This window comes from Sorex araneus, chromosome 7 (assembly GCF_027595985.1).
Source record: "Sorex araneus isolate mSorAra2 chromosome 7, mSorAra2.pri, whole genome shotgun sequence".
Lineage (NCBI taxonomy): Eukaryota > Metazoa > Chordata > Mammalia > Eulipotyphla > Soricidae > Sorex > Sorex araneus.
Genome location: NC_073308.1, coordinates 9,045,065 through 9,070,220, shown reverse-complemented (window position 1 = coordinate 9,070,220; position 25,156 = coordinate 9,045,065). Strand labels below are relative to the sequence as shown.

Below are 25,156 nucleotides of genomic sequence, written 5' to 3'. Positions count from 1 at the left end.
TTAGGTTTATCTGGTAATAATCTCTAAACACTTTAAGACACATTGGTATGTCCTGTTCCCCTTGCCACAGGAAGCTTAGGTTTATCACAGTGCTCCCGAGGCACTTCCAGTCCACTGCGTTTATCTTAAACCCCTCTCCATGCTTTCTTCCCAAACCGGTCTAACATCTTTTCCCCCTAGTCAGACTCTGTTAACTTGTAGGGTCGGATTCCTCAGAAATCTATGATTTTATGTGTATGAGTGAAATATTGTCTTTCTCCTCTCTTTATGTCTTTTGAATAGTTTTGTTTAAAGCAATGTCCTTTTTGTATGGACAAAGGAAGACAGTCAATAATATGCTTTTGTAACTTGGGATTTAATTAGCTTTAAATACTATTTACTCCTGTGCATCTGCTTTCTCGACTTTAGCCTCAGTTTTCCTTAGTTCCTAGCACCCCAAAATCAGGGTCCTGACAAGGGACTGAAGGGACCAAGAGCAAGCTGTGAGCTACCCTGGTATTGATATGGGCCAGGACAAAGCGCCATGATTCTTAACCATAAGTTAAGAGCTTGATCATGGACAAATGCTGTCATGATCCAAAAGCAACGACGAGACTAGGACGCTGCTGTGGATAGGAATGACTAATCTGGCCTGAGCACTGTAGTCTGGATTGAGATGGCCCCAGGAGAGCAATTCTATAAGCTTAATGTATCTCTTACTGTGTCCATACAAAATGATTACTATTATGAATGCTTATATGTTAGTTTGGACAAGAAGAGGAGAAACACACCCATGGGATTCTGCTCTTGGGTGGGTCTTCCTGCTGAAAGCCAATCTGTCCTAGGAGAAGCATCCCCTGAGGGAAAGAACTTGACCCCTATTGATTGTGACCACACCTATGTGTAAGCCCCAAATTCTCATGCTTGGGGATTAGCTAGGCTGTAAGTGTGGGCTGGGGGTGGGGGGCAGATCTGGAGAAGCCAGATTAAGATCCAGATCCAGAGTGAGAAGGAGAATGAAGTAGCATGGGGGAGGAAGAAGCAGGAGGAGACTCAGAGAAGAATGGAGACGGGAATGAAATAAACTGCAACTCAGACCAACCAGCCTGGCTCCCATTCCTTCCTTCGCCTGCCCATCGCCATCAACCTCCCAGGGGTGGGGGAAGCGGCGCGAGACTACCGAACACGGGCGGTGGGGTGGGGGAGAGATAGAGCGCTGCTGTGGCATGCCCCCTTACTTTGTGTTTACACAGCCAAACATTAGCCAAGCAGCACAAATACTGGCCAACTCCGACCACGAGTGTGGAAAGGTCAGACTGCAGCTGAATCTCAGCAAAACGATGTTCATGGAAAACGAACTAGTCCCTGATGTTCCATTTGCTCTCAATGGAACAAACATCTCCGAATGCAGCAGCTACGTGTACGTAGGTCGAGAACTCAGCGTGAGGAACGACTTGGCGCCAGAACTGCGCAGGATGAAGAGAGCGGTGTGGAACGCCTTCAAGAGCGTCGAAGAAGTGGTTAAGAGGACAAAGAAACTCCTGCTCCGGGCACATCTTTTCAACTCCACAATTCTTTCTGCACTAACATACGCCTCAGAGACCTGGGCCCTACGAAAACAGGATGAGAATGCTATTCGGGTATCCCAAAGAGGAATCAAAAGAGCCATGCTGGGAGTACCAGGTTTCACTTAAGTGACACAAGGAATCCCAGGTTCTGACCTCCATCTGTGGTCAAGAATCAGGGATGCTGTCTCATTTGCCGAGGCATCAAAAATCAGATGGGCAGGACACATAATGCGATTCAGAGACGACCGCTGGACTAGAGCTGTTACCGACTGGATTCCACAGGACGTTAAAAGACCGTGTGGCTGCCCACCAATGAGATAGTCAGACGTTTTCATTAAAACCCTGAATAAATGATTTGAGGCTCTTCCTGTTCCTGGAGCAAGCAGATATCATTGGGCTACACTAGCACGCGACAGATTAAATGGAGACGTTACTGACACCCTCTTGAGCAAATCGAAGATCAATGGGATGACAAGTGATACAAGTGAGCCCTAGCCCTAACCTATACCTAACCGTAACCCTATCCCTCCTCTTCCCCCTTACCCCTAACCTTATACTAAGCCCTACCCCTACCCTGACCCTGACTATGTCCCTACTAATACTCCTGTACCAACCCTAACCCACCCCAAACTAAGCCTAACGCCAACCAATCCCAGCCCTACCCCTATCTCTACCCCTTCCTCTAACCCTAACACCCTAAACTGTGTCATGATCCAGGCATTAGGCTGAACATAACAGGTTGTACCTAAGCCAGTGGTCAAATATGCAACGTGGAAGGTCTGAAGTAAACAGGTCCTGCCTATCAGCCTAACTGGGAGTGCAGGATGTTATTATCTCATCGTTGTTGTTGGTTTGGGGACACACCCCGAAGTGCTCAGGGCTTGTCCTGGCTGTGTGCTCAGGAGTCACTCCTGAAGGAGTTGTAATCTGACCTTAACCTTAACCTTATACCCTACCTTAAGCCTATTTATAACCCTCTCCGAACCCTACCCAAACCCTAAACCTAGCCTAAGCCTACCGAACCCTATTCCTCTACTTAACCCTAATACCCTAATCCTGACCTAACTCCAACCCCAACCTCAGCTCTAAGCCTTAATTCTAAGCACAACCGCTGTTATGGTTAAGGGGGCTGTGCAGGGGTGGGGCAGGCAGGGCGGGGGCAGGAGCTGAAGCCCACAGAGAATGGCCCTGGGCCTGCCTTGTTTGTTGGTTTCATCCTTTGTGGACCACACTGATGGTGCATAGAGGCTGCTCCTAGCACAGTGCTCTGGGGACCAGCCTGCCCTTCTCATGTGGAGCATGCGCTCCACCGGCCGTGCTCTCTCCCCGGCCCCGGGGCCCTGCTGGACGTGGAGACGAAAGGAGCAGAGCACCCGTGGCCGGAGCTCTCTGTGTTGGCCCGGTGTTCCCAGGGTCCATATTTCCCTGCTGAAAATACTGAGTGAGGAGAGACTCAGAGGTAGAAAGATTGTCACAAAGAAAAGTTTATTGGCAATTTCCTCCCTGCCGGAGAGGAACTCATGAGCAAGTATGGCTCATGTCGGCGGGGGTTTGTGTGGGAATATTGGGTCTTGTGTGTTTCTTATCACGAGACAAAGCTATTACCAAGCATCAGAGGGTTCCCATTTGAGTCTCAGAAAGGTGGGTGATTGTGTGTCTGGTTTGGGTTTTCGGGTCACACCCTGCGGCGCTCAGAGCTTACTCCTCACTCAGCACTCAGGGCTCCTCCTCATGGGCTGGGCCAGACGGACGGCAGGAGATGGACCTTGCTTGGCCACGCACAAGGCAAGTCGCCCACGGGCTGTACTATCTCTCGGGACGGCCCCTCCCCCAGGGATGTCTGTGCACATAGGAACCATGTGTGCTGCTGATAAGAGCTCCCTGGGGCAGAGAGCTAGCCCCGCAAGAAGGGTGCTAGACTTGCACCTAGACAACTTGGTCGCCTGAGTCCCTTCAGGAGTGACTCCTGAGCACGCAGCCCAGACAAGCTCTGAGCACTCTGGGGTGTGTCCAAACCAACAACGATGATAATAACTTCCTGCACTCCCACTTAGGCTGGTAGGCAATGCCCATTTACTTCAGACCTTTCACGTTGCATATTTGACCCCTGGCTTAGGTACAACCTGTTATGTTGAACCCAAGGCCGGGATCATAATTCATGGTCCTGGAGGAGCTGAGCTCCTGCCATTAAGAAATGCCCCTGCGATGGCAGGAATGTTTAGAAGGTCGGATGGAGCCACAAAAAATAGAATCATTCTTCATTTTGATAGGTGGGAACTGAGATCTCCTCTTTCCAAAGTACGGTGCACTGCAGGGGCGCCCGTGCTCACAGCCCTACAGAGGCATTTGGGGGAGTCCCTGACCCCAGGGTTTATTCTCAGGGTCTGTGGGCAGTTTGAGTGGCTGCAGAAGCTGAAAGGGAAGAGTTTGTCTGTGAGATGCAGAGACACCCAGCCTGCTGTCCTGGGGTCAGGGGACACGGAAATGCTGCTGCTGCATCCTACTGGCCTCGTGCTCGAGGTCCAAGGCAAGGTCTCGATTCTCCATCCAGCACCACCCTGACCCTGGCTGCTTCCCCATCACCGCGGCTGCCCTCAGGGTGGAAGACTCGGGGCTTTACCACTGTGGAACCTCCCAACTCCCGGGAGTCTGGTCTCAGATGCTTCCGGCTCGTGGTATCTCAGGGTAACTCTGCCCCATGGAAACAAGGTGTTAGAGTGCAAGGGACCCCGGGAATTGTTCCCTTTGGCCCACTTGCAACCTGCCCCAGCTCACTGGGCTCTAAGGGCTGAGCCGGTGCCTGTTCGCAGACCCACAGGCCTCGGGCCAGTTCTTCCCTCTGCTTCCACCTTCACTTTCTTCCTTCCAGACATTGCTGGGAACGGCGGTGGCTCAACCATACCACTGCCCACCTGTGCCCGTGGCAGCGCTGCCTTGGCCCTACTTTCTCTCCAGCTACTCCAGAGATGGGACACAGGTAGCTGGGTTGGACTCAAGAAAAGCGACAGACAGCAACAGGTGGGGAACAGGCAGCAGAGGCTGAAGGGGCCAAACTGGGACATGTGCATCCCCGGCCCAGAGAGCCGGCCTTCTCCCAGAGACAGACTAAGCCTCAAAGTAAAATTTTGGGGAGCACAGTGGGTAGTGTTTGCCTTGCACGCAGCCGACCCGGGTTCGATTCCCAGCATCCCATAGGGTCCCCCGAGCTCCGCCAGGAGTGATTGCTGATGCAGAGCCAAGAGTAACCCCGGTGCATAAACGGTTGTGATCCAAAAAGAAAAAAAAATGGAATTTGGGCTTTGGAGTTACACTGCCCCCAAGTTCCCTGTTATTCCTCTTGAAAGCAGAATCACAAAGGCCCCTCCCCACAGGTCTCAGTGGTGATACCTAGGCACCAGGTACCTGAGGGACTGAGTCTGACCGGGCCGACGGCAGGGTTGATCTCCGGCACAGCCTGGGCTCACTGCCTGCTCCCTGTCAGCACAGGGCTAGGCCCCAGGAGGAAGATCAAACACCCTTCAGGTCCCTACTCAGTGCTGGGGGAAAGACAGGGAAATTAAGGCTCAGAGGCAGCACAGCAGGTGACAGGATAGAGTGTTGGGACAGAGACTAAAGCAAGTAAGGGACAGGGGACTGTGGGCAAGGCCCAGCTGGAAAGGCCTGCAAGCCTCCCCGGAGGAGGTGACATCACATGGGCCTTGTGGGAGGAGTGGAACTGTATCCTGAGAGACAACAGGGAGAGGGGGGAAGGGAGCGGCATGCTGGAGCCACAGGCCAAGCAGGCGCTGCGGAGAGCTCGGCGGGCTGCCAGCTATGAAGCACGCAGGAGACCCAAGTTCCATCCCTGTCCCCACGCGGCCCTGGGCACTGCTGGGGGTAACTCCTGAGCAGAGCTAGGAGGAGGCTGTGGGTATAGCTGGGCCTGAGCCGAACCGGAAACAGCGAGGGGAGCAGAAAGGCCTGTGGGCTGAGCACGTGAGACCCGCCCGCTGGGGTCTGGCTGTGTCTCCCTTAGGGCCCCTCCCACAGCGGGTTCCTCCTGCAGGAGAGCACTGGGGAGAGAGTCATGCAGATCGCTGTCCACTCTCACAGCGTCCACTCTGCGCAAGGGGCAGCAGGAAAACCGCAGGCTGGACCTCGGCCCCCGTCCTATCACTGACAGGGAGTTTCCCTGTCCCCTGTCGCCCTGTGCTCTCACCCTCCCTTTCCTTCCTCACCGCACAGCACAGGCAGTTTGACACTCTTTGAGCCTCAGTGTGTGCCTCTGCAAAATGGGGACAAAGGTTGCAGTTTGTGCCATGGTGTATTCCCTGGGGCAGCAGACACATTTTTGGGGGGCTGTGCATGGCCAGGTCAGCAGCTGACCCGGCCTCTGGCCATGAGAGTAGCCAATAGCCTTTGTCCAGGCCCCTGGCTGTGCACCAAGCACAGACCCTGGCAGCTGTGCTGTGTGGGGGCAACACCAGGGACCCCCGCTAGAAGCCCCGGCTGTGTGAGGCTCCGTGCGAGAAGAGGTGGGGACGGGTCGGGGAGGGAGATGGACGCTCAGGGCTGCTGAGCTCCTGACCCTTTCCAGAAGCCTAGGGAGAGGCACGTCCTGAGTCCCCCCACCCTCTCCCATTTCTCAGCCCCGTCACCCAGGACAGCCCAGACATCACCCCTCAGAGCCTGCTGTGGTGTAAGGAAGTCCACCCTGGGGTTCCTCCTCCGACCCAGGAGAGGACTATTCCGAACCGTGGTCTGCCGCAGTGCTCGTCCAGGGCACTGGCGGCCTGAGAGCGGAAGCAGTTCACACGGGAGCGCAGTGGGCCAGGACGAGGGAGCGTGCTGGCGTCCTCCTTTCCACAGGGACACACGACACTCAGTGCACCTCCGAAATCTCCCGTGAAGGGTGCAGCAATTGTGCGCGGAGCCACTTATTTTATAGCATAATTTGTCACCACATACTCATCTCACCCCAGAAACTATAAAACCAAGCTCCCGGAAGAGAGGGCACAGTCTCTTGCCACTGCACCTGGCTGTCTTCACCGGGCCCCCTCAGTGGGGATAGGTTTTGTTTTCCTCCCCCACCGCCCTGCAGAGTCTCAACTCGACAGTTGAAGACCTCTGGAACCCAGCCACGGCCATGCTCAGGGCAAATATCCACACGTTCAGGCGAGCTTCGAGCAAGGGGGAGCTATTGGAGGAACCCAGGTGTGCGGGACCATGGGCCGAGATCTCCAAGGCTGCTCGGATCAGGACTGGGCCTCTCCCACCCAGATCCCCCATTTTCCAGTAGCTAGGCAGTCACACCCAAAGACTGCCCCCAGAGCCATGTAATCCCATCAACGGCCAACATCCAGAGACTATAAAACCAAGCTCTGAGAAGCATGCAGCCGCAATGCAGCTGTACAACATCTAATAGCTTAGTTCTCCCTCTTGGAGAACCTGACAAGCTAACGAGAGTTTATTGCCTACTTGGAAGAGCCTGGCAAGCCCCCGTTGGCATATTCATATCCAAATTACAGTAACAGATATATACATACCTCTCGAAGAGCCTGGCAAGCTCCAGAGAGTATCCCGCTTGCACAGCAGAGCCTGGCAAGCTACCGATGGCATATTCGATATGCCAAAAACAGTAACAGTAGGTATCATTCCCCGGACTCTGAAAGAACCTCCAATCATCGGGAAGAACGAGTAAGGAGAGGCTACTAAGTGTAATAGAGACGTTACTGTGCCCGCTTGAGTAAATCGACGAAGAACGGGATAACAGTGATGTGGAGAGCCTCCATGGAACCGTGCTTCGTGAACACCTGTTTCTTGTTGTTTGCACCGTGCTTCGTGAACAACACCTGATGGGGAATCAGGATGTCTTGTCACGCTCACAAGTTATGGCTGGTTTATCAGCTGCAGACACTTGAGGGCAAACAGGCAGGGAGAAGTATATAAGGGGGGAAGTCACCTAGCTAGTCGGTTCTCCCTCATGCGTCCCCTTTTCCTCCTTACTCCACGTCCCCGTTCCTGATTTCTTCTCTAACGCATGAGAAAGTTCCTGAATAAATCGCAGCCAAAAGGATCTCCGAGTTGCGTGTTTCTTCGCTGGACGAAGCGGCGCGCGACAGCTGGTGGCCCGTACGGGGAACCCGACCTCCAGTACCCCCCCGGTGGATTCAGAACTTGCTGCGATTTATTCAGGACTAAGGTTCACGAGAAATGGTGACGATGAGGTTCCTGTGGTAAGTCAGGACTAAGGTTCACGAGAAGTCGTGACGATGAGGTTCCTGTGGTAAGTCAGGACTAAGGTTCACGAGAAGTCGTGACGATCAAGTTCCTGTGGTGAGTCAGGACAATAATATCCATGGATGTGTATGTTTTGTTTGTTGGTTGGATGTTTGTTTGTCTTTCCCTTTGTTTTTTCATTTTTGCTTTCTATGCTTACTCTAAGGATCAGAAGTGCGATAAGGCCATACAACCAGGACAAGTAGTGTTAGAAGAGACAAAGAAGGACAGAGGCAGCCGTCATGGCATTATAGCCTCTGAGCCAGAGGAGGGTTCGGACGTGGAAAGCGAGGCCTCTAGGGGAACCCCGCTGATGGAGGGACGCGCCCCAAAAAAGAAAGGAAGGCCCCAAGAACCATCCATGACCCGTCCGTCTCTTTATCCCTCGCTACGTCAATTTCAGCAGGGACGGGCTAACGGGGATTCTGACCCCCCTATTGAAGAGGAAGCTGCGACGTATGATAGTGACCGATACTTGCCGCTAAAGAGGTCTGAGGATGATCCGCCCCTTTATAACAAAGCGGGAGGTGGACTTTCTTTTGCAAAACCCGGGCTCTGGGCAGAAATTAGGCAAGAGCTACAGTTAACTTATCCTGTTTTTGAAGATAATAATCAACAGCGATATCACGAGTCCCTAGATTTTAAAATAATCAAGTCCTTGGCAGAATCAGTAAAGATGTATGGAGCCAACGCAGCCTTTACTGTAACCCAAGTAGAAGGCTTATTCAGATATTGTATGACCCCAAATGATTGGCAAGAGGTGGCTAGAGCGGTGTTGATGCCTGGACAATACTTGGACTGGCGCACCTTCTTAATGGGAATTGCAAGCTCTTACTGCTGCTGGGAATACACGCGTGCAGCCTGAGTTTCCTATTTTACTTTGTGTGCTTTCAACATATGGGCAACCTACTGCAGTCCTATGGCAGGAGGGACCCCTTCTGTGGATTCATCCTAGGGTCTCTCCGGCAAAAGCCGTGGAATTATACCCTGCAGCTGTAGCCCGTTTGGCTATGATTGGTATTCAGGACTGCTTGCAATACTTTGGAAAACTTCCAGATACTCTTATTACCCCCTATAATTCCACTCAAATAGTTTCTTTGTGTAACTTACATGATGATTGGGCGATTCTCCGATTTTCTTTTCCCAATGTTATTGATAATCATTATCCCAAACATCCACTAATGACCTTCTTTAAAACCCATCCGGTAATTTTCCCCAAAGTCACCTCTTATGTACCCCTTCGGGATGTTCCAAACATTTATACTGATGGTTCAAGTACAGGCTGGGGGGCTTATATGATAGAGGGTCAAGATCCTATTCATATGCAATTTCCAACTACGTCTCCTCAAGTTGTGGAACTCCGCATTGTCTTGACAGTGTTTGAGCATTGCTCCTTTGCTTTCAATTTGATTTCTGATTCACGATATGTTGTAAATGCTCTTTGCTCACTTGAGGTGGCAGGACCCATAAAGGCCTCCAGCTCGATAGCCTCCTTGTTATCTGCTTTACAGCAAATTCTTTGGACCCGTGAAAAACCATTTTTTGTCACACATATCCGCTCTCATACAGGCCTTCCGGGTCCCTTAGCAGAAGGCAATGCTTGTGTTGATGCACTCTCTAGACCATCTTGTTTTGTTATTCAGTCTCCTTTACAATTAGCAAAAAATTTTCATGACCATTTCCATGTTTCTTCTCGGACCCTTCAACATAGATTTCAAATCCCTCGAGCCGAAGCTCGGGCAATTGTTTTACATTGTCCACACTGTGTCCCTTTTCTTCCTGCCCCCTCCATGGGCATAAACCCTCGTGGTCTTGTGCCTTTACGCATTTGGCAAATAGATGTTACACATTTCTCGGAATTTGGCAGGCTCAAATATCTCCATGTATCTGTGGACACGTGCTCCGGTATCATTCATGCCACTCCCCTTTCTGGAGAGCGGTCCACAAATGTTATCTCTCATTGCCTTGAAGCATGGGCAGCCTGGGGCATCCCAGCCCAACTGAAAACAGATAACGGTCCGGCATACACCTCTGCTAAATTCACCGCATTTTGTGCCCAGATGGGAGTCTCTTTATCTCATGGCCTCCCGTATAACCCACAAGGACAGGGCATCGTTGAGCGTGCCCATTCCACCCTTAAAGCATGCCTAATAAAACAAAAAGGGGGAGTTGGCCTGGGACGGCCCCCTCGAGAAAGAACCTCTATTGCACTTTTTACTCTAAATTTTTTGATCATTGATGATAAGGGCACCTCCTCTGCAGACAGGCATTCTTCAAAGATCCCTGTGTGCCAAGGATATGTTAAATGGAAAGATATCCTTTCTGGTGAATGGCACGGCCCGGACCCCGTGTTAACCTGGGCCAGGGGTTCTGTTTGTGCTTTTCCACAGGACAGGGCAGAACCAGTGTGGATTCCTGAGCGCCTGACACGGAAGACCGCGCCTCAAGTAGACCAAGAGGTGGAAACTGGTGCTTCTGTTCAGCCTGGTTTCTGTGATGATACGAGCTGAAGAAGCAGCTTTTTGGGCCATTGCTACAACTTGGCCTGCTTTAATCCCTTCGGTACCCACCTTAATAAGACCAGAGTAGAAGTCCCCTCTATTTTATCAAAGAGTGGGTGGAGGTGGGAGTACTACTATCCTTATTGCTTCTCGCTGCTTTGGTTTTTTGCCTGGTGTCTATACAAAATGTAGCAAGAACGACTATTTACAAAGGCGTGATATTTACAGGCATTCGTGGCCCTGGAGGCGCAGCAATCCCTGCAGCTTTGGCTTGCAATTTTGAAACAATAATCTCGCTTGGAACAATCAGGTCTAGCTGGATGTAGCAAAGGTATTGTGCAGCTGAGAGCCCTTAACTGCAGGGGACCTCCTGTAGTTGAGTTTGAAAGGGTGCACTATACCCCACCTGACCCTTGGACCAACCTAAGACAGGGACCTACAAGCGAGAGGGCTCCCAATGACGGGTAAGGCCAAGGGGGCCGAGGTCGCTACACAGACTTGTTGTTCTAAAACAAAAAGGGGGAACTGTGGAGAGCCTCCATGGAACCGTGCTTCGTGAACACCTGTTTCTTGTTGGTTGCACCGTGCTTCGTGAACAACAGCTGATGGGGAATCAGGATGTCTTGTCACGCTCACAAGTTATGGCTGGTTTATCAGCTGCAGACACTTAGGGCAAACAGGCAGGGAGAAGTATATAAGGGGGGAAGTCACCTAGCTAGTCGGTTCTCCCTCATGCGTCCCCTTTTCCTCCTTACTCCACGTCCCCGTTCCTGATTTCTTCTCTAACGCATGAGAAAGTTCCTGAATAAATCGCAGCCAAAAGGATCTCCGAGTTGCGTGTTTCTTCGCTGGACGAAGCGGCGCGCGACACAGTGATACAGTGATACTCATCTCACTATTGAAAGTCAGAAGGGCATGATTTTTCAAAAGAATGAATCAACACTTACATAATGGTTCCATCCCACACAGTTGCAGAACCACCTTAAACATTAGTATCTAATCTGTGGTTGTGCCGTGAGTCCTGACCCTTCCAGGACTAGCAACCCACTGTGGGGAAAAATGGGTTATGGGAGGAAGTGATCGAGGAGGACCAAGAGGGCCGGGCTGAGTCCCAGAAAATAAGACAAAGGACTTGGGAAGGGGAGGAGGAGGAGCACACGTCACATCCCCATCCCCAAGCAAGAGAAGGACGCGAGCCTGAGCCAGGGACAAGGGACAGGGCTCAGAGCACCGAGACATCCCAGGGCTGCCTCTGGCCAGCTCAGCAGGACTCTCCCAACAGCTGGGCTGGGGGAGGGACTCCTGGCAGGAGGCTGGGCCGTGCACCCGTGCTCCTCACCTGGCTGTTGCTCCCTCCACAGAAGCTCCTGCTCCTGCTCTCCATCTCAGTGGCTGCATTTCTGTGCATGGGCACCGCCCTCCTCCTCACACTGGGCTGCAGGAAAGCCTGGGGCAGCACCAGCCACGGGGACCCTGTGCCCGGCTCAGAACAGACTCCCAGGAATCAGCACCAACAGGCTTACCCCAATTGAAGGCTCAAGGATTATCACCCCCACTCTACCAACAAGAGCACAGAGGTCCTGAGGTGAACTGACCAGGATTCCCCAAGCTCCTGACGTGATGTGGTTGATAAGAAGTATCTCTCAGGGCCAGAGAGATTAGGCAGCGGGTCAGGCGCTTGCCTTGAGCAACTGAACCAGATTCCATCTCTGGCATCACATAGGATCCCCTGAGCCCACTAGAAGGGATTGATCCCTTAGTGGGGAGCCAGGAGGAAGCCATGAGCATTTCTGGCCGTGGGCCACAAAGAAAAACTCAAAAATAATTTTTTGTTGTTTTTTTGCTATTTGGGTCACAGTCAGCGATGCTCAGGGGTCACTCCTGACTCTGCACTCAGGGATCACCCTTGGTGGTGCTTTGGGGACCATACGGGATGCTGGGAATCGAATCGAACCCGGGTCGGCCACGTGCAAGGCAAACGCCCTACCTGCTGGGCTATCGCTCCAGCCCCTCAAAATCAAAATAAAACCAAACAAAGAAGGAAAGAGAAATGAATCCTAGGACCACTCAAATGATCTCAAAGCCAAAAACTATATTTCCCTTTTACTTGGCTTTCTTCCATGATTTCCGGCTCACAGATTTCAAGTGAGACTTTGAACCTTTGGGATTTCCATAAGGATCAGAGCAACAGAAACCTCTGCTGTTCTCTTTTCTTGTTCTCTGATTTTCTCGGCTCTTGGAAACAGTCACACAGCCATCCGAGTGCAGTGACTGCCAGGGTTTCCCTAAGGGCCCTGAGGCCACAACCCTGGGCAGAGGCATCTTGAAATAGAGAGTTACAGCTTCTGCTTCCAGCCCTACCAGGGCATGGCAGAAGCCCAGGAAGTTGAGTCTCTCTTAAATGTGGGTGAGTTCATAGGTCACGCCTTGTGGCCCCAAAAGAAAGTATTTTGAGGCTGTTTAGATTTGGGAGCCAGAATACTTCCAATTTTGGGGGGTGATGGGGTGGCTCTGGGTGTGTGTATCATACCCAGCTGTTTCAGGGCTTCATCCTGGCTCTATGCTCAGGGCTCACTCCTGGCAGAGCTCTGGGGACCATGTGGGGATCAGATCTGGGTCAGCGGCATGCAAAGCAAGTGCCCTTTCTGCTGTACTAAGGTTCTGCCCTGAACCCTTCCACTTCTTTCTCTGCTGAGCCCCAAACTCTGTGAAGACCAGTGCTACTATAACTGCAATCTCACCATCTCTCTCTCTTCATCTGGCTGTCGCTCCCTATGCTTTAGCAGCCTTGGTAGCCATCTGATTGGCTTCCTGAATCCCGGGAGCAAATTGAGTCAATTATCGTGTCCATCAAGGCAGCGGTCAGGGGACCCCCATGTTAGGGACCTGCAGGTCCAAAGCAACAATCAAAGTCCCAAAGGGATGATGGTTTGGGGGTCCTGGACCTTTTTCTGGGGAGCCTGAGGCTGGTTCTGAGGAGATGGTCTCAGCGTTGACTCCCTGGAGGCTGTGCCAGTGCCTGAGGACTGTGTGTTGTGAGGAGAAGCCTCCACACCTACCCGAGGCTCTGGCTCCAGGAACCTCCTTAGCACACATGCCTCTCCCCTGAGTTTGCCAGACTAGCAGGCTTAGGGGTTCGTACAACCCTCAACAATTAGTTCTCTTTAGAGCCTGAGGTCAGGTGCCTTGAAACAATTCAACTGTGCTGCTTAAAATTGGGCTTTCTGGGACCCAAGAGCCAGTACCAGAGTCAAGGGTCTTGTTTTGCATATGACTGACCACTGTTTCACCCCTGCACTTTCCATACATGTGAATGACCACTAATTGACTCTGACACCTTTCATGCCCCATGCTCTGCCAGGAGTGACTCCTGAGAACAGTCAGATAAGCCCTGAACACTGTTCAATGTGGCAACAGAATAATTTTTATTTATTTACTTTATTGTTTTGCTTTTTGAGTCACACCATACACCAAAAACACCAAAATCCACTGCTCAGGGGTTACTCCTGGCTCTTCATTCAGGAATTACTCCTGGCGTGCTCAGGGAACAATATGGGATGCTGGGAATCGAACTCTGGTTGGCCCTGTGAAAGGCAAACACCCTACCCGCTGAGCTACTCCAGCCCCCAAAAGAATTTTTTAATTTGATAAAAATAAATAAGTAAAATTTGGCATTCTACATACATCTGGAATCTTATGCTTTACCATCTTTTTAGTCAAGACACCTTGTCATGATGGCTTCCACGTAGGGTTCAGGGTACCACAGACTCCGCCCAGAGATTCAGAGCTGCACCCATGATGGTTGGATGCTCTGACAGTATCAGGGGTAATACTGGGGTGCAGACATGGGCCAGGCACATAGGAGCCTGAACCCTGCACTATCTCTCCAGGCCCTCTTTAAGAATAAGTGTATCTTAAAGATACACTTGTACCTTTAAGTGCATCTTTACAAGATACACTTGGGCAAGTGTCTCTAAAAGACTTTTCTCCTTAGTGGTATTTTTTCTTAAAGACTGCTTTGTCTTTCCAATGGTTTTCTAAGACACTCAGAATTTACATATTAGAAATATTGAAGTCTTGAGCAATGGTCCTAGGCAGGTATGCTGCAGAGGATTCACGAGGTGACGCCTCCTGATGGCCTCTAGCCGTGTTCTGCTGTGGGGCTGTCCCGCAGGCCCAGGACACGCTTCATTAGCCATGTCACCTTGTCATCTGTCTGCTGACGAGAGGATGGGAGAGCGGGATCAGTTCAGAGCCCTACTGAGCCTCAATCAGGTTGATTTGTGAAATAAAAACTCCCAAAAGTAGAAACGCATTCTAAAATTCATCTCTATGTTTTAGACAACGCATCGAGGCCGAGCATTTGCCTTGCCTAGTGAATTCCTGGGTTCACTTCTAAACACAAACACACCCTCCCACAATTTAGACACACTTTGCTTTCCAAGTGAAGTGAAATATTTGTCTTATTTCACAGTTGACTTTCTTGGAATGCCAGAAACAACCTATCCATACACTTTATGCACTGTAAGGATAAGTATTATTTATCTTATTAATATTATAATTATTATAAATATTCTTTCTTATCTTTATTAGGAGCATGTGTATATGTATGTGGCTATGTACATGGGTATATCTATGTGGGTATAAAATGATTTCTCATTGTGTCCTTCCAAATTGTCTCATCAGGCAGATGTGATACATTGGAATATGGAACGGAATTGTCAGCAACCTGAATTTTGTTTTTGTGGGTGTGATGTCAGTGTGCCCCATGCCAGCTGTTGGATGGCCTCTTTATACTACGTTCCGTTCCTGGACATTCTGGCTGCCGGATGCTCCCTTGGGAGGGGCCCAGGAAGGTGCTTCCCAACCAGCCATGGTCTCGTCTCCTTCAGGGTCCCTGTGTCAAAAGGAAATGCAGCCCCTCTCCCGATTTCTGGGACAGGGGAAACTTGGGGAAGGTTCCTCTTTCAACTAGACCATTCTCTTTGCAGGCAAGACTGAATCCCACATTTCTAGTGACCTCTGTGCCCTGGAGGTGAGGCCCCCTGTGCTGAGGAAGAAGCACCCCCCAGCCATGAGGGAGCCTCAGCTCTCCTGGGTGCCTTTGCTCTTGAGCCCTTTATTCTGCTGACCAGGACTGGTTTGTTTGTTTCTTTGCTTATTGGGTCACACCCTGCAGTGCTCAGGAGTTACTTCTGGCTTTGTACTCGGGGATTGCTCCTGGCAGGACTTGAAGGACCATAGAAGATGCCGGGGATTGACACTGTTCGGCCACATGCAAGGCAAGCACCCTGCCTTCTGTACTATCAGTCTGGTTCCTCCTTCTGACCTTGAGGGCCTGAGGTTACTCTTGTTTTCCTGATCTCCTGGGCTCTCTTCTGCCCTGCTGCCCACCTGAACATCCCCACCTAACCCTCACTCTGGTCAACCCCTGCTTTGACCTTGGCCCTGGAAGGAAGGGAAGTGTGGGGGGTCATGAGCCATGTGTGGGCCCTCATCTGTGACGCCAGACTCTGGATCACCCAGGAAGGGTGGCAGTGAGCTTGCTGGGATGGGGACTAAACACGACTCGGCGCTTTTTCTAGACAACAGTACCTCTTTACTTAGTGCCTAGCAGGAGGACAGAAACAGGGAGGAGCAGCTCAGTTTCACCCGAAGGGGCTGGGAGCCACAGAAACCAGTTCTTTCCTGCTTAAAACCTTCACCAGAGGACGATGCTGCAGAGACTGCATCTGCCCCGCTTGAGGACATACCAGAAGATATCCCGCAGATACCCCGAACAAGTGCAAGAGATTCCCCAGCAATGAGAACAGCCCCGGTTGCAGGGGAATGCACACAGGAAGAAGCAGAGCCTTCCTGACAGTGGTGTCCACCTAAGGTTCCTGTGCAGAAAGGAGGTTACAGAAACCAAGGAGATGAAGGAAGTTTCTGCATAAGTATCTGCACATCCCCCACCCCTGTGATAATGACATGGCTGCTGCTGGTGTGGGTGCCGAGTGTGTGGGGACGGCCAGGGAGGGACATTGTATCACTAGGAAATTGCACTATGACACATTCTTTCGGTCAATTGTTTTAATACTAAACTAACTCAATGTTATTAACAAATACAATATAGTTGAGATTGTTTAAACACAAGCACAACTGAAGGATATGTTAAAGTAAGGGTGGACAGTGGCTTCCAGTGAAGCTCCTTCCTGGCGGAGGTGGTAGAAGAATGCCTCAAACGGGGGCTCCCGCTGGAAGGACAGGACGAAGCTGGGGACAGAGAGGCAGCGCTTGGCGACAGAAGCCACAGTAGCATGGTCCCTCCCAGGATCAGGGGATCAGAAGGGCCCAGGCTGCAAATCAATCTGGACTGTGGTGCAGGGACACGACACAGATGTCCCAGGGACCGGAACCCGGGCCCTCCCCGATCCAGGCCTGTCCCTCCCACCTTTCCTCCATGGAGATCAGCTCCAGGTCCTGGAACCAGGTGAGAAACTGGTCGTGGGGCTGCAGGCGGTAGTTCTCTGCGGCCTCCTGGAGCAGAACAATCTCCTGGAGGATTTTAGTTTCCTGGGACATTGTGAAGGAAGGAAGGAAAAGGCCTGGGTGGGCTGTGGCGCCGTCCAGCCAGGGCTGCCCAAAGGCAGGCTAGAAGGAGAATTTCCACAGGAATCCCCCCTTCACTCTGCCCGTCAGCATCTCCACTTGTCTGAGATCAGAAAACACCCTCCACCAGGAAGTTCCCCTTGATGGATCTCTGCCCTCCCACACGCATATATAAGTTTCCATTGTTTCATTCTCCTACTGTGAGTGTCAGGCCAGAGGGACAGAGACAAGGAGGATCTGAGAGGGGGCCAGGGTACAGGGAAGTCGGGTCCCCTCCTCTGTTCCCCTGCAGAGTCCCACTGCTCACCTTTGTTAATTTCTCCTTGTTGATCACCTCCCCCTGGAAGCAAACAGCCAAGTGCATGAGAAAGGGCCTCTGGGGGACCCTGTGACAGGCTCTGAGCTCAAAGGACACGTGTGGCTGGTGTCAGGTATGCCGACCCTCCCGCCCTGTGACACACTGGGGTGTCCAGCAAGGACAAAGACCTTGTCCCTGAGGTGGATGCTGAGGTCCCTCTGCCCCACGCCTCTTGCTGAGGGAGAGGTTGGGGATGCCCTTGACCTCAGGTGGTTCTGCACCAGCGGCTCTGCTGATCCCTGGGAACTGGGTGACGAGACCTGAGTGCCCCGTGCTGCTCCTGCCTCGGGTATCAGCCCAGCGCCAGGGGAGTTTCCCTCAGGGCTCTGCCCAGGGCTGAGGTGCAGGGGAGTGTCAGCTCCAGCCCGCCCAGCCCCCAGCTCACTCACCCCAAAATCCTCCATTTCTCTGTCCAGACTCTCCAGCTCCTGGAGGAAGGGCCCCAGGAAGGGGACCACACCCTGTGCCGAAGGGGCCGTTAGAAAGGGGCCCTGCTCTGGGGTCCCCAGGACACCCCCAAGCCTCAGCCTCCCACCACGAGGCTCCAGGTGAGCAGGAGCCCCTCCAGGACCTTCTAATGTCCTCCTCCTTGCAAAGCTGAGAGCCCTCCCGTGGGTCCCAGGGTCCCAGCCCTCTCCCTGGTTCCCCCACCCACCCTCCACACACCAGCTCTGCAGCCACCCACTCCACCCTGGGTCGGGACGGGGTCAGCCGGAAGCAGGGCTGGGCCGGGCCTCCTTTCTGAGGGAAGACCCCTGTGGGGGCCACCCCTCTGTCCCTGGGTCCCGCACACGCCCCTCACCTGGCGTCTCCCGAGGTTCCTCAAGCAGGACACAAAGCTGCAGCGCTGTTCCACCTGGGGATGAGCACCCGACCCTGAGCCTCTGTTACCCGCACGCCCAGCCCCCACTCTCCTCCCTCAGGCCCAGACTGAAGAGAACAGCGACAGCACTGAGCCTGCAGCCCCCACCCAGAGCAGCAGCCCCATGCAATGCCCCCAGGGCTGCCTGCCCTCACAACCCCCAACAGGCCTCCACCCAACCCACACACCTGCTGTGCCCATACAGAGAAGACAGGAATGTCACAGAAACCGGAAGAGAACCCGCCCCTCCCTCCCTGCCTCCTCCATGCAGTCCTCCAACCCGCAGACTACCTGCAGGGGCTTGCAGCGTCTATGTTTCCGGGCCTGTCTGCGCAGGGCCTTCAGCTTCCTCCGGCTCCACCTAGGGAGGGAGCACATTTGTCCCGAGGGAGCTGTCCCTGCATCCCTGGGGCCCCACTCAGCTGCGGGAAGCCAGGGTCCCACTCCCTGCCCAGCACCTGGCCCCCAGGCTGCTGTCCCCAGGGGTCTCAGCTCACTGAGGGGCTCTGCAGACAGAGCCCTGAGGCCGCAAAGCTGGGGGCACCCACCAGGACACGTGGCCCCAGGTCTGGCAGAGTCGGCGGATGGCGGGGCTCTGCAGGGCACAGATGATGGCATAGGTGGACGCCCAGTTGCGGAGGCGCTGGCACTCCTGGGAGACAAGAGCAGGGGACAGGGCAGCTGGAGTCTGAGCTCCCTGCAGGCCTCGGTGCAAATCCCCATATGGGGGACACTGAGAATCTGGGGTCAATGGGGGGCACAGAGATCCCCAAGGAACCTTGGGAAAATGTGTGCATGACTCGAGAAAGGAGCAGGCAGGACGACGGGCCCCACTGGGACGGCCCCAGGACACAGTCCCTGCAGGAAACGCCCGCGGTCCTTGGAGCAGGAGACCATCTTCTCTCCCAAACTTCACAGGAGTACAGGCAGCTGCACAGGGACCCCCACCCACTGCATACCCAGGCCTCTAGGGCCCAGTGCCCACAACTCCACAGGGATCCCCGTCCCAAACATACCGGGCCACCAGGACCCAGTGCCCCCAACTCCACAAGGACCCAGCTACCACATACCTGGATCCCCAAGATCCAGGGACCCCAATTCCACAGGGAGCCCCCCAATATACCTGGGCCACCAGGATCCAGTACTCCAGCATCCGTGCCCGCGCGGGGGGGCTCAGTTCCGAGAGGCAGGTGGTAAGGACACAGGCGGCCACAGTGTAGTACTGGCTCTCGATGGCCCGCACAGTGGGGCACACATGCTCGTAGCCCGGCTTGTTCCTGATAGATGAGAGGTCCCCCCGACAGTGGTTTGGCACCAGCTCCAGGAACAGCTCCTAGGGAGAGGGACAGGTTCAGCCACAGACACCCCAGGAGACAGAACAGAGGACAGGGCCAGTCCCACTCGGCCCTTGGGCTGTGCTGGGCACTGAGGGGCTCAGGACCCCGGAACCCAGACTGATGCGGGGTGCAGGAACAGGACCCCTCTGCCTGCTCCTGGGCCCTACCAGACTCGGGGTTCTCCCCGGCTCCCTCTCTGCACCCCTCAGAGGCACATTCCTCTGTGACAGCTGCACTGGGGGCTGGTTCCTGCGTCCCCCTTGAGGGGACCGCCCTCAGGGGCCTCATGGAGTCCAGGATGCTCAGACCATAGCAGACACACAAACCCGCGACACTAGTCTCTGTGCCACAGGCACCCCAGTACCCCTCCACCCCCCCACACACACACTCAGACACTGCTCTCTGTTAAGCTCACGGACATGAACCCCTCCCTATGCCTCCCCTGCCACGGGCCATCATGGCCATCCCGGGACAGGGCAGGCTCAGGGAGCTGGTAAAGAGGGCGAGTGTGGGCCAGCAGGCCTGATGCCTGCAGAGGTGCCCGGGGAGGCAGGTGTGGGCGACGCTGCCTCTCACCTTGTCCATGAGTGTCAGCTGCTCGGCCACCAGCCGGGCAGGGAACGTGCTGACGGAGACCTGCTCGTTCCCCGGCTCCTCCAAGGGCCTGCTGCCGGGGCAGGAAGGCTCAGGGCCGTCAGCTGCCTCGCTGGCCCGGCTGGCAGCTGCCCACGAGCTGGCATCATGCGTGTCTCCGGGCCCGGCGTCCTCCAGCTCTGCCCATTGTGCTGCGGCCGCAGCTGAGGCTTCGAGAGGCTCCGGCTCTGGGGCATCCCGCGGAGGCAGGCCCAGCTCCTCAGGTGGTTCTGGGACAACTGCTGGGGCTGGAGCAATGTCTGAAGAGAAGGGCCCCGCCTCAGGGTCCCGCCAAGCCACAACCAGAAACAGCAGAGCCCTGTCCCCAGACCACGGCGTGCAGGAGCCCGGCCACCCCAGAGGGCAGGGCCTTTACCCTGAGCCCTGATCAGTGCGGTCAGGAGAAGTTCCTTCCTCAGATGAACTTGGAGGCCAGAGCCAGAAAAATGCACCAGAATGCAGCCTAGCATCGGTTGCACGGGGACACAGCACAGCCACTCAGCAGAGCCCTCAGGCCAGGACCCCGACATGGGACTCAGGGCGCTGGGGGGAGTGCAGGGAGCAGAGTCAGGACCCTGGAACGTGCCTCCGCTGCTCCCACAGAAGGTCCCCTCACGTGGAGCCCAGCTGAGCCATCATGCCACTGAGAAGATCTAACAGAGAACCTGTGAGTGGGTCCCCATGCCCTGGACTCCAATGTCGTGAGAATGACCTTCCCCACCTGGGCCTGTCCTGAGCTGCTGGGAATTCTAGAGCACCTGCCGGGCCCGTCTGCTGCTGAGGCCCAGGGATGCTGAGCAGGAGGAGGTGAGAGGAGGCCAGACGAGGGCAGTGGGGCAGGAAGTGTGGGCCACTCAGGGAGACCCCAGCCCAATCTGCTGTTTCCTGAGCCCTGGGACCCCTCTTCAGCCCTCTGTGATGCAGGGACCCTGTCAGGGAGGTTCCCTGTTGGGGAAATGATGCCTGAGCTCTGGCTTCTGCCCACACACGGCACCCAACACAGACCCGGCTGACCCTTGTGGATATCGGGGACCCTGGACCACTCACTGCTTCAGTGTTTTTTCGCAGTTGAGAACCTGCTCCAAGTACGGGAGGAGGCATCCAGACCTATGGGAAGCAGGACAGTGTCCATGGAGTGTTCGGGACACACGGCAGGATCCTGAGGCTCAGACCAGGACTCAGTCCCAGGGAGTAGCTCTGTTTTTGCGTGACAATGTGTGGAGAAATGCTGTATGACCAGGTGCTGCTTTGACGTATGGAAAGACCAAACTACCAAACCCTTCTCCTGTCCCGTGGTGCTGGGACACGTGTGTGGCCCCCAGAGACGTCTATTCGCCCACAGCAACACCGAGAGGAAGACCAGGGCATGGATGGACAGAAATGCTTTGGAGTTCAGAGGGGGTTTCCTGTGCATGTACTCTGGGAGTCCCAAGCCACAGGCTCTGAGAGTTGCGGCTGCTGTTCCATGGGCAGGAACAAGAATGAACAGGAAGCTCATGGCCAGGAGACCAGGCAGCAGCCCAGCACTGTCACGGCCCATCCCATGTCCTCCTCCAGGACCTTGCGTGACTCTCTCCACGCTGTGTTCAGAAGAACCAGCAGAAGCTCAGAGAGGCCCTGGCTCCTTCTGAGCACCCCAGGCGGGGAGGCAGGCAAGGCCCAGCGGCTGGCGGGGCGGCTCTCACCAGCGCAGCATCTGCTGCAGGATCCGCGCGGGAATGGGGAAGGCCAGGCCGGTAGGAAGGATGGTGGTAACAGAGGAGAACTTCCGCCCAGGGGAGGTTTGCATCAGGGAGACCAACATCTCCACAGTTCTTTCGCCGAGGGTCAGCATCGTGCAGGCCTCATCCAGAGAGCTCGGGCACATGGGCTCCTCCTGCTGGTGGGCAGGGGGTGCAAGGTGGTCAGCAGGTTCCCCATGGAGCCGGTGCTGAGGGTTTGGAGCTCAGAACTGGGGGAAAACCAGCTCTTGGGGCAGAAACAGGAGCGCCCACATGTGCGAGGAATCGGGCTGAGGACTGCCCTTCTGACCAATGAAGTTTGCTGTTGTCAGTTGGGAGCATTCACAGGCCAGAGGACAGGCATGGCCCCGAGGGTCTCAAGGAACCCACCCCCTGCAGAGGGACAGCAGGGGGACAGCTGGGCAGGTCCCTCCTCATCAGCAGAGAAGCTCCTGCAGCTGCTCTCAGGACCTGCCTCCTTTTCAGTTTGTTCTGCCCCCCGGTGAGGGGCTGGGGAGCCCCGCTGAGGGGCTTCAGAGTGTGGCAGATCCCTCCCCAGGTCTCCCCCTACCCTCTGGGCCCCTCCTTTGAGGCCCCCCTTTGCCCAGTGGCCACTGTGCTCCAGTGCTGCCCCTAGTGGAGAGAGCTGGCATGTGCCACCGAATCTCCCCTCCAGGAGTCCCTGGGCCAGCCCACAGACTCTGTCCCTGGCCACTAGGAGGCGGGGCCTCTCCTGCCTTGGGCCTGTGCTGGGGAAGCCTCAGACCCAGACTGCAGCAAGCAGCCACAGGAGGGCCCTGCTCTGTTGCTGAGATGCTCAGGGGCTGATGCCAGCTGAGCTGTACCTGCTCTGTGGGCTGAGTCCTGTCCCCACGTGTCCTGACAGACTGTAGGGACTCAGCCAACACAGCTCCTTTCTCTGGGCCTCCTTCCCTGGAGGTGCATCCCAGGGATGGCAGTTTCAGGGAAACGGACACCGCAGCCCTCTGCTCCTTCTCTCTCTAACCCCCAACCTGAGCTGCTTCCTGCCTGGAGAGTCAGCCAGACAGGGAGCTGTCTGAGCCCCGTGTCCCTGGGCCATGAGGACAAGGTCACACAGCAGCAGTGCAGACACACAGTGTGACTGAGGGGAACGTGGGCGTGGCCCTCTGGGTCAGCTCCTTGTTCTGAAGTGTGTGGGGATGGACTTTCAGCTGACCCTGTGCCAGAGGAGCATTGGGGACTGGATCACTCTGAGATGGGCTGTGGACACCCTGAAGGGTCACCATGGAAGAGTCTCAGGTGTCTTGGGCTGGGAACTGGGCTCTGCACCCACCTCCCCATCTCAGACCCTGAGTGTCACCTGCTCACCTGTGCCGGGCACTGGGTGTCACTGCATCTGTGCGGTCCCGGGCTCGTGTCCTGGCAGGTAGAACAGCTGCTTCCCACCAGGGGCTCCACCGGGATGTCCCGAGCTGAACTCTGTAACACAGCCTCTGTCACCCCTGGGAGGGACCTGACACGGGGGCCCCCTTGAAGAGTCTTTTTGGTCCAACAGTGAAATAACATCTCTCACCACAGAGACTACACACAGCCAATGGAATAAGAACGACCAGTGCTGGCACAGATGCAGGGAGAGAGGGGGGTCTCATTCATTGTTGGTGACAAGGCCGACTGGCCAAGCCTTTTTGGAAAACAATATGGCCATTTCCCCCCTCCCCAAAATTAGAAATTGAATTCCATAGGATCTAGCAATGCCACTTCTGGGGATATACCCCAGACTAAATAGGCACAGAGCTGAATCATCATCTGCACTTCTATGTTCACCGCAGCACTATTCACAGTACCCTGAATCTGGAAACAGCCCGAGTGTCGAGAACAGAGGAGTAAATAAGGAGATTATGGTACATCTACACGATGGAATACTACACAGCCACCAGGAAAAACGTCATAATATTCACTTAGGATGACACTCGTTCTCAAGGACATTGGAAACAGGGCCAGGAGGACTGGTCCACAAGTTTTGGGAGAGACAGGGAAGGCAGTTAGGGTAGAGAAGGACCACTATGACAAAGGTAGTTAACTATGAATAAGAACTGTGAGCTGAAAGTAGGTAACGGAACAAACATGATAACCTCTCAGTATCTGCATTACAGTCTATAATGGTCCAAAGTAGAGAGAGAGAGAGGAGAGAAAACAGAGAGAATCAGAGACAAAGAGAGAAAGAGAGAGATAGAGAAAGAGAGAGAGAGAGAGAGAGAGAGAGAGAGAGAGAGAGAGAATTTCGTGCCATAGAGTTAGGTGTGGGGTGAGCGTGGTGGGAGAGAAACTGGGAACATTGCTGGTGGGAAATATACACTTGAGAAGGTTCCGTTTTTTAGAAACTCTGTTTTGTCAAGAAGAGTTCATGACACACACCAGCCTTCCCTCATGAGGCAGTTGCTCCTTCCCGTAAGAACAGGACTCATTCCCCTCAGACACCTTTGGACCATGACCCACAACTCACACAATCAAATTTCATTCACACACACAGACACACACACAGACACACGCAGTAACAGGGATGTGAATCTACCGAGGTGCATCACAACTGTGAACTATTGACCCTGTGGGCCCGGATTACCCTTGAGTTCCTCCTCACCTGGGACAGGTGTTGCGGGTGGGGACGAGCCCTCCTCCACAGTCTGCAGGGACAGCGATCACCCTCACTCTGGGCTCGCCTCAGCCCAGAGCCTCTGATCTTGGGCATACAACACGAAAACATGTCTATTGCTTCTCAGTGCAAGTGAACTAGACGGTCACTTTCTCGAGAATGAGCTCACAGGGGATCCAGGGTTCTATGGCAGTTGGGGATGGTCACTAGGGAAGTGAGGTCATTTTCCAGGGTTCCATGAGCTGATGAATTCCTTCCACCTGACCAAATGCCCTCCCCTGCTATGGCACCACAGACTGAAACAGGGAGTTGAGAGGTTTCCCCAACTACCTGCAAATAGAACGTGGGTCCTAACTCTGAGGATTCAGTGGAACTGGATTTTTCATGTCTCCCGTGTCCAGACCCCTGGGCCCTGGACTCCAGAGTTGTGTCCCACAGGCTTGGGAATCCTCTCCCCTCTCTGGCTCCCTCCCCTCTGCAGAAGCAAATGTCACTGAAGTTTGGGACAGCCTGCAGGCTCAGGGAGGTAGGACTTGTGTATGAGACAAGGGCTGCTGGTGTCCCTCATAAGCACCAAACCTCAGCCCCCTGTCAGCTCACGACTTCCTCCCTCTCTTCAGCTACAGTGGAGGCAACTGTGCGTCAGAGTGTCCAGGACCCTGGTGTCCTACTCGTCTCTCCTCATTCTACTCTAGATGTTTCCACCCAAATTCCAT

At 54.2% G+C, this 25,156-nt stretch overlaps 1 protein-coding gene across 3 annotated transcripts in view; it reads right to left on the bottom strand.

Moving 5' to 3' along the window:
• Nucleotides 1-17,959: 17,959 nt before the first annotated feature.
• LOC129406509 (ral guanine nucleotide dissociation stimulator-like) overlaps nucleotides 17,960-25,156 on the bottom strand; it is a 53,782-nt gene continuing 46,585 nt past the window's right edge. Inside the window, exons 1-5 of one of the 3 annotated variants that reach the window (XM_055144545.1) lie at nucleotides 20,464-21,142; nucleotides 20,031-20,347; nucleotides 19,241-19,450; nucleotides 18,409-18,478; nucleotides 17,960-18,111 (exon numbers count right to left, since the gene is read on the bottom strand). In XM_055144545.1, coding sequence (XP_055000520.1) covers nucleotides 18,428-18,478; nucleotides 19,241-19,450; nucleotides 20,031-20,347; nucleotides 20,464-20,617 — 732 coding nt within the window. In that variant the 5' untranslated portion in view covers nucleotides 20,618-21,142 and the 3' untranslated portion in view covers nucleotides 17,960-18,111; nucleotides 18,409-18,427. Of the gene's footprint in view, nucleotides 18,112-18,408; nucleotides 18,479-19,240; nucleotides 19,451-20,030; nucleotides 20,348-20,463; nucleotides 21,143-23,158; nucleotides 23,270-25,156 lie in introns of those variants that run through there. The other 2 variants (XR_008631057.1, XR_008631062.1) reach the window with 2 other exon arrangements.